Source organism: Leuresthes tenuis, unplaced genomic scaffold (genome assembly GCF_036924035.1).
Source record: "Leuresthes tenuis unplaced genomic scaffold, fLeuTen1.0.hap1 SCAF_21, whole genome shotgun sequence".
NCBI classification, from domain to species: Eukaryota; Metazoa; Chordata; class Actinopteri; order Atheriniformes; family Atherinopsidae; genus Leuresthes; species Leuresthes tenuis.
The window spans coordinates 32,011,497-32,024,761 of record NW_027325375.1 but is presented as its reverse complement, the minus strand read 5'-3'; the positions used below and the strand labels follow the sequence as shown (position 1 = coordinate 32,024,761).

Here is a 13,265-nt window from a genome sequence, read left to right as displayed (position 1 = left end):
TATCTCCCAGCATGCACTCTGTGTGGTTATCTCCCAGCATGCACTCTGTGTCCTTTAAAGAGGTTCAGATGGACTCAGACCAGGATCTGACCCGGTCTGAAGCTTGAATATCGTTCCTCACTGATAAGTTGCTTTGGGTAAAAGTGTCTGAATATTCTGAACCGACTGTTCAGTTCAGAGTCATCGGATCTGTTCCTCTACTTTAACCCTGAACAACTTTCAGATCCTTCTGCTCGGGAACATTTGAAAACCTCTTTAAAAACTAACATCTAAACAGTCATTAAATGCTGCAGAGTTCAAGGTCAGAGGCAGCTGAAGCATCTTCCAGCACGATCAGATAAGATGAGAGCGCTTCCCACAGCTGGCACGACTCCACTGATGTCACAGGAAGGTAATCCGCCGGGGACTCCTACCTGGAAAATAAGGATCAGGAGGGAGGAGCCCTGGCTGCTGCTCCATGGGCTTAAATCTGATTCTGGGTAAGCTGATTGATCCTCTGATACATCACCGCAGCCTGAAATAAAACAGATCAGCAACTGAAGGTTTCAGCTCCAGGAACATGCAAACGGGTCTCAGACCGACTCCTAAACAGGACCAGGAGAAGAACTACACGTCCCAGAAGGCTTTGCTGTAAGAAACAACCAATCAGGGAGCAGAGGAGCTCCAGATTCTACAGGAAACCTGTACCAAACCCAGCCTCTCTGAGGCGTAAAGGGAAGCAATCTAACAGGAACATCTCAGTGCAAAATCACAAATTCAGCCTCTCAGAGAGCATTTGACTGGAAGAGTTTTCATCTTTACAGAAATCTCACATCTCAGGCTCATTTTCACTTATTCTGGGCTGGTCCAGCAACTTTCTGCAGAGTGATTTAAACAGAACTAATAATTATATTCAGGATAAACCTTATCTACCATATCAGAGGCTGCGGTTCAGTCGCACTAAAACTGCGGGCTGGTTCTGATCCATGTTGGATCTGAGGTCATTCATGCTGTTTGTGGATGGATCGGATGCCGTCCGGATCAGCGGGTAAAAGGGATAAGCTGCTCCTCACAGGTCAGGACGCCTAATGTCCCCATCTCCAAACTCCTGTTCCTGCACCACATTCTGGATTTGATTGGATCTTCTAGAAACTGGTCATTGAAGTTATTTCCTTGAACTGGTGTCTCTTAAGTGAAGGTTTAAACCAATTAACCAACGACAGATTAGGGACAGACTGCAGAACACTTACAAACTTTTAGTTTGAGATGAATACGGCGAACAGAAGAGCTGTTTGGTGCTCTGTGGGCATACTGAGTTTAAATGGTTTAACTGGATCACTACCAGCAGCTCTAAGCCTATTACTGATGGTTACTGATGATGATGGAGGCTCCTCCGAAGCGTCACGGCAGCAACCAAACCTCTAACTTTATTCTACAAAATAAGCTCGCCAAAAACAATCAGCCTGTGTTAAAACGAGCAGAACCAGGAGCTCCTCTGGGCCAGAAAGGGCCCGGTTCGACTTTCATTGGACGGGAAAACCTTTATGACCTCTGAACGCTTTCCTGGAAGCTGATTTCAGGGAATTGTGAGGCGTGCAGCTGCTAATGGGAGCGGGTGGAAACGACCTGCGCGGGCGCCGCTCTGAACCAGGTCAGGTGGTGACGTAACCGTCCTGGTCAGATGGCCTCCTTCAGCTGAGCTCAGCGGGTCCCACCTCAGGCTCTGGCCCTGCAGCAGAGCAGCTCATCTCATTAGGGGTTATTTTAGGAGCCTCTCTGATTCTTCCTTTACCAACTAAGAGGGTTAAAGAGTCCTGAGGTTTGCCCCGGACCAGCAGAGTCACGGCAGGCTGGATGTGGGCTGGTTCCAGCCTCTTTCTTCCTGGTTCTTTGCTGTGTCCACGGTCCAAACAAAGGGCTGCAGGCATCCTGCAGAGAGCTCTTGCTGTGGTGGGTCAGAGGAGCTGAAACTGGTTGTTTCTGGTCGGACCGCCAACATGGGGAGCCAACACTCGAACCTGGACGACATCCTGGCCGAGGACATGCACCACTGGTACAACAAGTTCATGCGGGAGTCTCCGTCGGGCCTGATCACGCTGTTCGAGCTGAAGGCCATACTGGACCTGAAGGGCATCAACGAGAACGCCAACAGCTACGTGGAGCAGGTCTTCTTCACCTTCGACATGGACGGGGTGCGTGAACACAAACACACCGGCTCTGGTTTCACTGAACCAGTCTCACAGTGAGTGTTGGTAAAGGACCAGAATATTCTGGCTTCCTATGGTTCCCAACCCGGGGCTCGTGTCCCTCCACTGGGACAGAATGTAGTTATTATTATTATAAACGTTTAATATGCGATCAAAGAAGGAACAAATGTTTGAAAAAGGATATTAAAAAGGGTTAAAAATAGATTATTTACAGTCCTGATCAGCCTAATTTCTTCCAGACATCCTTTAAAGTGTCCTGATCAACAGTTCTGCAGCTTTCTGAAACCTTTAAAGTGTCCTGATCAATAGTTCTGCAGCTTTCTGAAACCTTTAAAGTGTCCTGATCAACAGTTCTGCAGCTTTCTGAAACCTTTAAAGTGTCCTGATCAATAGTTCTGCAGCTTTCTGAAACCTTTAAAGTGTCCTGATCAATAGTTCTGCAGCTTTCTGAAACCTTTAAAGTGTCCTGATCAACAGTTCTGCAGCTTTCTGAAACCTTTAAAGTGTCCTGATCAATAGTTCTGCAGCTTTCTGTAACCTTTAAAGTGTCCCGATCAATAGTTCTGCAGCTTTCTGAAACCTTTAAAGTGTCCTGATCAATAGTTCTGCAGCTTTCTGAAACCTTTAAAGTGTCCTGATCAACAGTTCTGCAGCTTTCTGAAACCTTTAAAGTGTCCTGATCAACAGTTCTGCAGCTTTCTGAAACCTTTAAAGTGTCCTGATCAACAGTTCTGCAGCTTTCTGTAACCTTTAAAGTGTCCTGATCAATAGTTCTGCAGCTTTCTGAAGCTCTTTCACAGTTTTTCTTTGGACATTTTCTGCTTTTTCCCTCATCTTCAGTCCTTGTTCCTGAGCATTTTCAGTGTTTTTTCTTTGTTCAGCCACTTAACTCTGACCTTTGAACCCTTCAGGCAGGAAAAAGGCTCCTAACTCAAGGGATGAACCAGTGTTGTGTCGACACAGAACAGACAACTTAGCAAAGAAGCCGTTTTAAACTGGATCTTTAGGCACTTTGTCACAAAGACACATCATTTGTTCCCATTTCTTTAGCTGCATCTATGAAAAACAGCAAAGAAAACACAGTTTGACAGACAGAAAATAGGATTTCTGCAGCAACAAGGTGATTCCCAAAGAGCTATTAGCTGAAAACTTGGCATATCTCAGCATGGTGTGCAGTGTGTCCTTAAAACATTTGAGGAAACTGGACAAGTGGAGGACAAAAGAAGAAGTGTCAGGCCTAAAAAACTATCTCCAGCAGATGAACAGGATCTGAAAGTGATGTCCTTAAGAAAGAGGAAAAAATCCAGCTGTGACCTGACAGGACCTGAGAGATGCATCTGGACCTTCAGCTGATCCATCTACTGTTGGCCCAAGCCTCATCAGAAATGGTCTCCATGGAAGGGTGGCTGTCAAGAAGCCGTTCTTAAGGAAGGGAAACAGGGAGAAAAGGCTGAGCTGTGCCAAATGACACAAGAAGTGGACTGAAAATCAGTGGCAACAGGTCTTATGGAGGGATGAATCCTCCCCAGAGCCCGGACCTCAACATTATTGAAGCAGTGTGGGATCATCTGACAGAGAACGGAACAAAAGGCAGCCCACATCCAAAGAAGAGCTTTGGGATGTCCTTCAAGAAGCCTGGAGAACTATTCCTGAAGACTCCTTAAAGAAATGACAGAAAGCTCGTCTCAGAGGGTTCAGGCTGTGTTGGAGAATAAAGGAGCTCAGACCAGAGATTCACTTTAAAGCTGCTGAGAACTGATAAAAACTCTGTTTCTGCCTCAGATTCTGGGTTTATGTTCAGGTTTGATCATGTTTCAGTGAATCTCTGCAGCTGCTTCCTGTTTTTAAATGGAAATATATAAAGAAATGAGACTGATCAGGACTTTTAAACAGTTCTCTCGATTAAAAGAATACATTTAACATTTTCCATTAGGATTTTTTCTCTATGCAGAGTCAATGTTAAATGTCCATAAATAAAACAAATCAGCTGAGCTGTAGCTTGTGGGATTCGCTTCTTTTGTTGGCATTATTCGCCCGATGCAAGCACATTAACTTGTAGCTAACAAAGCTGCTCAAGTAGGGTTAGCAAGCCTGAGCATAGGCTAACAAAGCTAGTAGGGTTGCTAACCGTCCCTTGAAAAATGGAATTGGTACGAAACTGTTTTTGTTTCTAAATACAGGAAACAAAAGATCTAACAGCACAATCGATTCCATTTTTAAAGGGACGGTTGCCAACCCTACTAGCTTTGTTAGCCTATGCTCAGGCTTGCTAACAGCATCTGAAGAAACCTCCTCTTCCTCATCAGGTGAGGGTAAATCTGTCCTTCTGTTTCCCCTCCTGCTGATGAGAAAATGTACTGACAGACCAGTTCCTTTCTTCACTGGCTTCCAGTTAGGTACAGAATAGATTTTAAGATCCTTTTATTTGTTTTTAAGTCTCTGAAAGGACTGGCCCCCACTTATCCAACCTTATAAATGTGCAAAGACCCTCCAGAGCCCCGAGGTCAGCTGACCAGTTGGTTCAGCCCCCCCACTGTGCCATTTTCTGTGAGGTCTGTCGCCAGCCTTTCTACTTTTAAATCATGCCTTAAGACCCACTTGTTTAGCCTTTGGCTGAGTTAAATCACCTTTTATCTGTTTGCCTTTCACTGTATTTGCTGCTGATTATTTTATCCTGTAAAGCCCATTGGCCTTTGAATGTGCTATTTATACAAAACTGACATTTCTGATTGAATAGATAAAGAAGAAGTTACAAAGAAGTGTTACTCTGCTGAACACAATTATGTTTTTATCACTCAGTGGGTCCACATGATGAGATTAACTGAAGCTACAGTTGGGTCCTTATCTGAGGGTAATTATCCTTGGATATATGGCGGTGAATGAATGGAATCACTGGCACAAAGCAGGTCATACCCCGGTACCATAGGTGGCGCTGTCCCCATTTCAGCTATCGCTAATAGAGCCACTTCCTGTTGACGTCTTCACCGCCAACAACAACAAACTCAGGCATTCAGAAAGATGGAGAACGCAGAGCGAGATGAAGCTGCGTCCCTCTCCATCTGTGATGAGCTGGTTATGGAACAGAGATGCACAACGGTCTCCATCGCCTTGTTTCTTTCTTTCTGACGGCGGCGACAGGAATATCGTCTCCTTCCACTTCTGGGTGATGATACCGGGAAAAAATCTGGAGCATGGGCAGAACGCTCGATCCGATCCACTGTCGTCTACGTTTGGATCGAGTTATCTCGGGTCTTAATTCGATCCGATTCCATTTCTTGTCGGATTAAGCTTGTTACATGAGCTGAATCAGTCTTATTTTAATTTAGCCATTAATCCGGTCCGATGGCCCTCATTAAACCCACTGACTGATGAGACGTGTCCAGTTCTGACCAACGAGGGAAGCTGATCAACAAAAAGAGCTTCATTTTGTTACTGCATGCAGGACTTTAATGATGTGTATTTCAGAGGAAGGTTTCTTTAGTGTCTGCACAGTTTTAAAGATGAGGTGAGACTCTTCTACACATGCTGCAATTTAGGAGGCATTTGGTGCTGAAAAGTTCCAGAGAAACCAGTTTTTTGAGGAGAAAAGTGAACCAGACTGAAGGAGGAAAGAGCCCCGAGGTCAGCTGACCAGTTGGTTCTGGTCGTCCCTTAAAACTAAAGGAGTCGCAGCCCCCCCACTGTGCCATTTTCCAGAAAGGAAGAGGAACAAAAACATGAGGACATAAGAAGGTTAAAGGAGCTCAGTGCATCATGGGAGGTCTCCCTGCAGTCTAGGCTTATAGCAGCATTTTGGATCAGCTGGAGGCTTTTCAGAGAATCTGTGGGACAGCCCAATAATAAGGAATTACAGTAGTTCAGTCCTGAAGGAACAGATGCATGGAGCAGCTTCTCTGCATCACCCTGAGACAGGATGGTCCTGATTTTAATGATATTACGAAGGCGAAAGAAGGCAGAAACCTGTTTTATATGTGGGTCAGAGGACAGAAATAACTCCAAGGTTCCTCACTGTTTTAAAGTTTAGGTAGTTTAGGTAGTTTAGGTAGTTTAGGTAGTCGATGGTGTGGGACGAGGACACGTCAGAATGTTTGGAAAAGCTCAAATCTGCAAACCAGCTGAAACCAGCTGAAACCAGCTGAAACCAGTTGAAACCAGCTGAAACCAGTGGGAACCAGCTGAAACCAGTTGAAACCAGCTGAAACTAGTTTAAACCAGCTGAAACCAGCTGAAACCAGTGGGAACCAGCTGAAACCAGTTGAAACCAGCTGAAACCAGCTGAAACCAGCTGAAACCAGTTGAAACCAGCTGAAACCAGTTGAAACCAGCTGAAACCAGTGGGAAACAGCTGAAACCAGTTGAAACCAGCTGAAACCAGTTGAAACCAGCTGAAACCAGCTGAAACCAGTTGAAACCAGCTGAAACCAGTTGAAACCAGCTGAAACCAGTTGAAACCAGCTGAAACCAGTTGAAACCAGCTGAAACTAGTTGAAACCAGCTGAAACTAGTTGAAACCAGCTGAAAACACAACATCTTTCAGAAAGAAACAAAGCAGGAAGAACATTAAAAACTATCGTGTTCAGGACAGCGAGAGGAAGGATCCACAGCAGACTCAGGAGGGTTAGACCTCTGATACCAGACTGAGTGAATTCTGAAGCTGTTCAGGTCATGTAAAGTCCAGCTGTGGTGCCGGTTCTGGTCCGCTGTGGGAACCAGAACCTGGTGAACCGGTGGTTCAGGGCGTTGGCCTCTGCTCGGTGATGGATGTTCTGATGAGTCGGTGCCTCCACAGATTTCATTTGTGTTGTTTCCACCTGAAGTTTCACAGTAAAAGTTGTTAAATGCGTTTCTGATCTTTCTGAGGTCTCACAGAATCGGTTTCTGTTATTTTAGGCTACAGAAGACAAACTACGTCCTGTTTCTACAGGTGTGGTAAACAGAAAGTATGTGAACAGCTACGCCCATGATGGAGCAAGTTGTTCACATCAAAGTGTGACTAAAAACCAACATATTCCTGGTCTTATTCCGCTCTTTGACCTTCAGCAGCACGAATGCTGGCACTTTAACACACTGATGAACTCATTAAAGCTTTAATGAGTGAGATTGGTTTTCAGTGAATGTATCTAATCTGTCACATTAGCTTTTGGCTAACGTACACATTATCTTTAACATGGAGCTCTCTGTAACTTTGACACAGAAGTAGGTGAACTTGGCGTTGAGGTGTTTTAACGCCGTGCCTCTGTCAGCAGGACGGTTACATCGACTTCGTGGAGTACATCGCTGCCGTCAGCCTGCTGCTGAAGGGAGAGATCAACCAGAAGCTGAAGTGGTACTTCAAACTGTTCGACCAGGACGGCAACGGAAAGATCGACAAGGACGAGCTGGAGACCATCTTCACAGTAAATAACTCACACATAAGCAGTGGGAAGAACATTTGTCCATGATTCAAACCGATAAAAGCACCAACACGATCGATCACAGCCTTCTGTAGAATAAACAGCTGATCAATAACTGATTTAGGTCAGTTTTATTCATAAAGAACCAATAAAATCAGTTTCACAGCTAAGGAAACCAGCAGATTAACTGAAGCTTCTCTCTGATACAATCCCCATCCTGAGCTGCACGAGGTGACTGTGGGGAGAAAAAAACAGGAAGAAATCTCCATCTGCCCACAGCAGCAGAACTATGGGATGGGAGGAGGGAGGAGAGGTGCATCATGGGAGCTCCCCCAGCAGGCTGGGCCTGTAGCAGCAGAACTATGGGATGTTTCAGGCCCACCTGAGCCATCCCTAACTATAAGCTTTATCAGAAAGGAAAGTTTCAGCCTGATCTTAAAGGTAGAGAGGGTGTCTGCTTCCTGAAGCCAAACTGGCAGCTGGTTCCACAGAGAGGGGCCTGATAACTGAAGGCTCTGCCTCCCATTCTGCTTTTAGGGGCCTGATAACTGAAGGCTCTGCCTCCCATTCTGCTTTTAGGGGCCTGATAACTGAAGGCTCTGCCTCCCATTCTGCTTTTAGGGGCCTGATAACTGAAGGCTCTGCCTCCCATTCTGCTTTTAGGGGCCTGATAACTGAAGGCTCTGCCTCCCATTCTGCTTTTAGGGGCCTGATAACTGAAGGCTCTGCCTCCCATTCTGCTTTTAGGGGCCTGATAACTGAAGTCTCTGCCTCCCATTCTGCTTTTAGGGGCCTGATAACTGAAGGCTCTGCCTCCCATTCTGCTTTTAGGGGCCTGATAACTGAAGGCTCTGCCTCCCATTCTGCTTTTAGGGGCCTGATAACTGAAGGCTCTGCCTCCCATTCTGCTTTTAGGGGCCTGATAACTGAAGGCTCTGCCTCCCATTCTGCTTTCAGGGGCCTGATAACTGAAGGCTCTGCCTCCCATTCTGCTTTTAGGGGCCTGATAACTGAAGGCTCTGCCTCCCATTCTGCTTTTAGGGGCCTGATAACTGAAGGCTCTGCCTCCCATTCTGCTTTTAGGGGCCTGATAACTGAAGGCTCTGCCTCCCATTCTGCTTTCAGGGGCCTGATAACTGAAGGCTCTGCCTCCCATTCTGCTTTTAGGGGCCTGATAACTGAAGGCTCTGCCTCCCATTCTGCTTTTAGGGGCCTGATAACTGAAGGCTCTGCCTCCCATTCTGCTTTTAGGGGCCTGATAACTGAAGGCTCTGCCTCCCATTCTGCTTTTAGGGGCCTGATAACTGAAGGCTCTGCCTCCCATTCTGCTTTTAGGGGCCTGATAACTGAAGGCTCTGCCTCCCATTCTGCTTTTAGGGGCCTGATAACTGAAGGCTCTGCCTCCCATTCTGCTTTTAGGGGCCTGATAACTGAAGGCTCTGCCTCCCATTCTGCTTTTAGGGGCCTGATAACTGAAGGCTCTGCCTCCCGTTCTGCTTTTAGGGGCCTGATAACTGAAGGCTCTGCCTCCCATTCTGCTTTTAGGGGCCTGATAACTGAAGGCTCTGCCTCCCATTCTGCTTTTAGGGGCCTGATAACTGAAGGCTCTGCCTCCCATTCTGCTTTTAGGGGCCTGATAACTGAAGGCTCTGCCTCCCAGTCTGCTTTTAGGGGCCTGATAACTGAAGGCTCTGCCTCCCATTCTGCTTTCAGGGGCCTGATAACTGAAGGCTCTGCCTCCCATTCTGCTTTTAGGGGCCTGATAACTGAAGGCTCTGCCTCCCATTCTGCTTTTAGGGGCCTGATAACTGAAGGCTCTGCCTCCCATTCTGCTTTTAGGGGCCTGATAACTGAAGGCTCTGCCTCCCATTCTGCTTTTAGGGGCCTGATAACTGAAGGCTCTGCCTCCCATTCTGCTTTTAGGGGCCTGATAACTGAAGGCTCTGCCTCCCATTCTGCTTTTAGGGGCCTGATAACTGAAGGCTCTGCCTCCCATTCTGCTTTTAGAAACTCTGGGAACCACAAGGAAACCTGCAGCCTGAGAGCAAAGTGCTCTGTTGGGGAAATATCCAACTGTGAGATCTTTAAGATGTGATGGAGCTCGGTCATTAAGAGCTTTATATGTGAGGAGAAGAATCTTAGATTCTATTCTGAATTTAACAGGGAGCCAATGAAGAGAAGCTGATCAGAAACAAACTTTAGTTGAAGAACTACAACAGAAACCAAATCTGGCACAAAAAAAACCAAGAAGAAGGGGCGGGGCTTATGGCCTGACCTGCAACCAACCGCCACAGGTGATCCAGATAACTTGGCTTCATCCTTTCACATCTTTGTCCGTGAAACTCTTGATGACATCGTCTGTTAAACTGATGAAGTCTGTAACGTATGATCTGAGTTTAAAGTGTGCCTGATGTGTCCAAAACCCTCCAGCAGCTGCTTTACAGTCTGTAGTTTCTGGTGAACCACAAACTAACAATCAAAGTATTTATCTGATAAATGCTTCTGATGTAGAGTGATAGCTGCCTCCTCATTGGCCACAGCTCAGTTACCTGAGTTCTGATTGGTCGGATTGGCTCAGTTTAAATTTCCCAAACGTGTGAACCCATCTGGAAACTGACTCTCTGGTTCCTGATTCGCTCTGAGTCGCCTCCTGAAACACGATGTCGCTCTGCAGGGGGGGGGGGGGGGGGGGGGGGAATGCCTTTGCCAACAGTTAAGCTGCTTGTTCTGAGCTGAGCCCGGAAACTAAAACTGTCTGAGCTCATCAGACCTGAATCAGAAAATATAAACTGCCGTGGTTCTGGAGACATAAAACGTTGTTTCAGGCAGAAACGTCCAAAAAAACACTTTTACCTGCAGATTTATAAGGCTGTGAAGCCAGAGGCTTGTTCCCATAAAAACATGGAAAGATACTGTGAGCCGGCTGGATCATGGGAAGGAACCCTAAAGCAGCTCATGAGCCAAGTTTCCCCAGAAAGTCCCCTTTAAACGAAGTAAATCAGTATTATGACTGCATTGGAGCTCGATCTTGGAGCTCCATTTGAAAGGGATCCTCTGTGCCTCATTAAAAAGTCTCAGCTGTAAACATCTGTAGAAATCAGTCTGGGAGGTTAGATTAAGCTCCCCATCGTCCATGTTGAGCTCTTTTTTCTTCTTCCTCCATGTGGCGGCATATTTTCTTTGGCAGGTTAAAAATGTCTGTGAGTTTGTGTGTTTTTGATGGATTTAGTTTCCTTTGACTGAGTTTTCCTTGTTTTCGCTGCATGGTTGCTTCTGTCTCCCCCTGCAGGCCATCCAGGACATCACACGAAACAGGAGCAAAGAACCCGACCAGATCGTGGCGCTCATTTTTGAGAAGATCGATGTGAAGGGCGAAGGTAAAATTAGATCCACGCCATCATCGTCAGCCTTTGGACGGGTCCAGGTGTTCATTCTGGACCCAACTGAAACAACTAATCGCATCTTTTGACCTCTGACCTCTCAGGTGAGATGACGCTGGAGGAGTTCATCGATGGAGCCAAAGAGCACCCGGACATCATGGACATGCTGAAGAACCTGATGGACCTGACGCCGGTGCTGGAGATCATCGTGGCGGGACGACAGACTGCAGTGAAAGACTGACCGGATCCACCAGACCTCTGCTTTGTTTACGCGAAGCGACAAATCGAACGGCGCTCTTTTCGTGGACTGTGATTGGCTGCCCAGCCTGGGAGTGGATTTAACCGAAGACAGATCATCGACCTTCGCCACAATCTGGTTCAAACCTGGAAAACTTCCCTCCAGGGATTTCTGCCCAGAAATAGTTTCTCATGATTTCATTGAGGACCAAATATCTTCCAACTGGATTTCTAATATTTTATGTCCAATCTAAAGTTTTTACTTTCATCAGTTAGTTCCTGACTTCATTCAAAAAACATGTTGATATCCCTGAGGTTCGGTGTCTGAAGGTCACGTCAAAGTTTTTGGGTAATTCTGATATTCTTAAGTTAGCTTAAATGTTAAATTTAGGGTCAAAGTTCACAAGCACAAAACTCAAGTTTGAACTCAGATTCTTTTCTATCTTTTCTAGGATTTGATGGAATTTGACTGCACTTTAAACTTTTTTTTATTTAGAGGAGAGAATCCTTTAAGCTTAAAGGAAACATTTGTTCATAGTCGAACACTTTAAGTTTCAAATAGTTCAAACCTGAAATTCAGCTGCAAAGCAGCGACAAACTGGCAGGAAATGTTCTCTGAGAGAGCAGCAGAATCAGAGATAAAAGAACTTTAACCAGGATGAGAATTATCGAGACAGAACAACACACTGTGTTATTATTTATGGAGGAAAAACTGAGACAAAAGTGTGTGGAAAAACTAAGTGAACCCTCACTGCCTCCAGCCAGGAGCACTGCTCACTAAGGCCATTTCCAGACTATCTGGAGTCCATCATTCTACAGAGAGAAAGATTATTCACAAGTGGAAAACATTCAGGACAGCTGTCAATCTTCCCAGGAGTGGACGTCCCAGCAAGTTCACCCCAAGGTGAAGAAGCCCAGAGCTACATCTCAGACTCTACAGGCCTCAGTTAGCATGTTAAAGGTTAAAGGTCACCCCAAGGTGAAGAAGCCCAGAGCTACATCTCAGACTCTACAGGCCTCAGTTAGCATGCTAAAGGTTAAAGGTCACCCCAAGGTGAAAAAGCCCAGAGCTACATCTCAGACTCTACAGGCCTCAGTTAGCATGTTAAAGGTTAAAGGTCACCCCAAGGTGAAGAAGCCCAGAGCTACATCTCAGACTCTACAGGCCTCAGTTAGCATGTTAAAGGTTAAAGGTCACCCCAAGGTGAAAAAGCCCAGAGCTACATCTCAGACTCTCCAGGCCTCAGTTAGCATGCTAAAGGTTAAAGGTCACCCCAAGGTGAAAAAGCCCAGAGCTACATCTCAGACTCTACAGGCCTCAGTTAGCATGCTAAAGGTTAAAGGTCACCCCAAGGTGAAAAAGCCCAGAGCTACATCTCAGACTCTACAGGCCTCAGTTAGCATGTTAAAGGTTAAAGGTCACCCCAAGGTGAAGAAGCCCAGAGCTACATCTCAGACTCTACAGGCCTCAGTTAGCATGTTAAAGGTTAAAGGTCACCCCAAGGTGAAGAAGCCCAGAGCTACATCTCAGACTCTACAGGCCTCAGTTAGCATGTTAAAGGTTAAAGGTCACCCCAAGGTGAAAAAGCCCAGAGCTACATCTCAGACTCTACAGGCCTCAGTTAGCATGTTAAAGGTTAAAGGTCACCCCAAGGTGAAAAAGCCCAGAGCTACATCTCAGACTCTACAGGCCTCAGTTAGCATGCTAAAGGTTAAAGGTCACCCCAAGGTGAAAAAGCCCAGAGCTACATCTCAGACTCTACAGGCCTCAGTTAGCATGTTAAAGGTTAAAGGTCACCCCAAGGTGAAGAAGCCCAGAGCTACATCTGAGACTCTCCAGGCCTCAGTTAGCATGTTAAAGGTTAAAGGTCACCCCAAGGTGGAAAAGCCCAGAGCTACATCTCAGACTCTACAGGCCTCAGTTAGCATGTTAAAGGTTAAAGGTCACCCCAAGGTGAAAAAGCCCAGAGCTACATCTCAGACTCTACAGGCCTCAGTTAGCATGCTAAAGGTTAAAGGTCACCCCAAGGTGAAAAAGCCCAGAGCTACATCTCAGACTCTCCAGGCCT

At 46.1% G+C, this 13,265-nt stretch overlaps 1 protein-coding gene across 1 annotated transcript; it reads left to right on the top strand.

Annotated features, from left to right (window-relative positions):
* Nucleotides 1–1,793: 1,793 nt before the first annotated feature.
* On the top strand, nucleotides 1,794–11,341 carry guca1d (guanylate cyclase activator 1d). The gene is made up of 4 exons (XM_072374784.1): nucleotides 1,794–2,171; nucleotides 7,433–7,582; nucleotides 10,869–10,956; nucleotides 11,064–11,341. Exons 1-4 carry the CDS (start codon nucleotides 1,977–1,979, stop codon nucleotides 11,198–11,200), a joined length of 570 nt encoding a protein of 189 aa, XP_072230885.1. The 5' UTR covers nucleotides 1,794–1,976; the 3' UTR covers nucleotides 11,201–11,341.
* The last annotated feature ends 1,924 nt before the right edge of the window (nucleotides 11,342–13,265 follow it).

Coding starts and splice junctions, on each gene's coding strand:
- guca1d (XM_072374784.1), top strand. CDS start 1,977: ATGGGGAGCCAACACTCGAACCTGGACGACATCCTGGCCGAGGACATG. Junction 2,172..7,432: donor TCACCTTCGACATGGACGGG/GTGCGTGAACAC, acceptor CTCTGTCAGCAG/GACGGTTACATCGACTTCGT. Junction 10,957..11,063: donor GATCGATGTGAAGGGCGAAG/GTAAAATTAGAT, acceptor CTGACCTCTCAG/GTGAGATGACGCTGGAGGAG.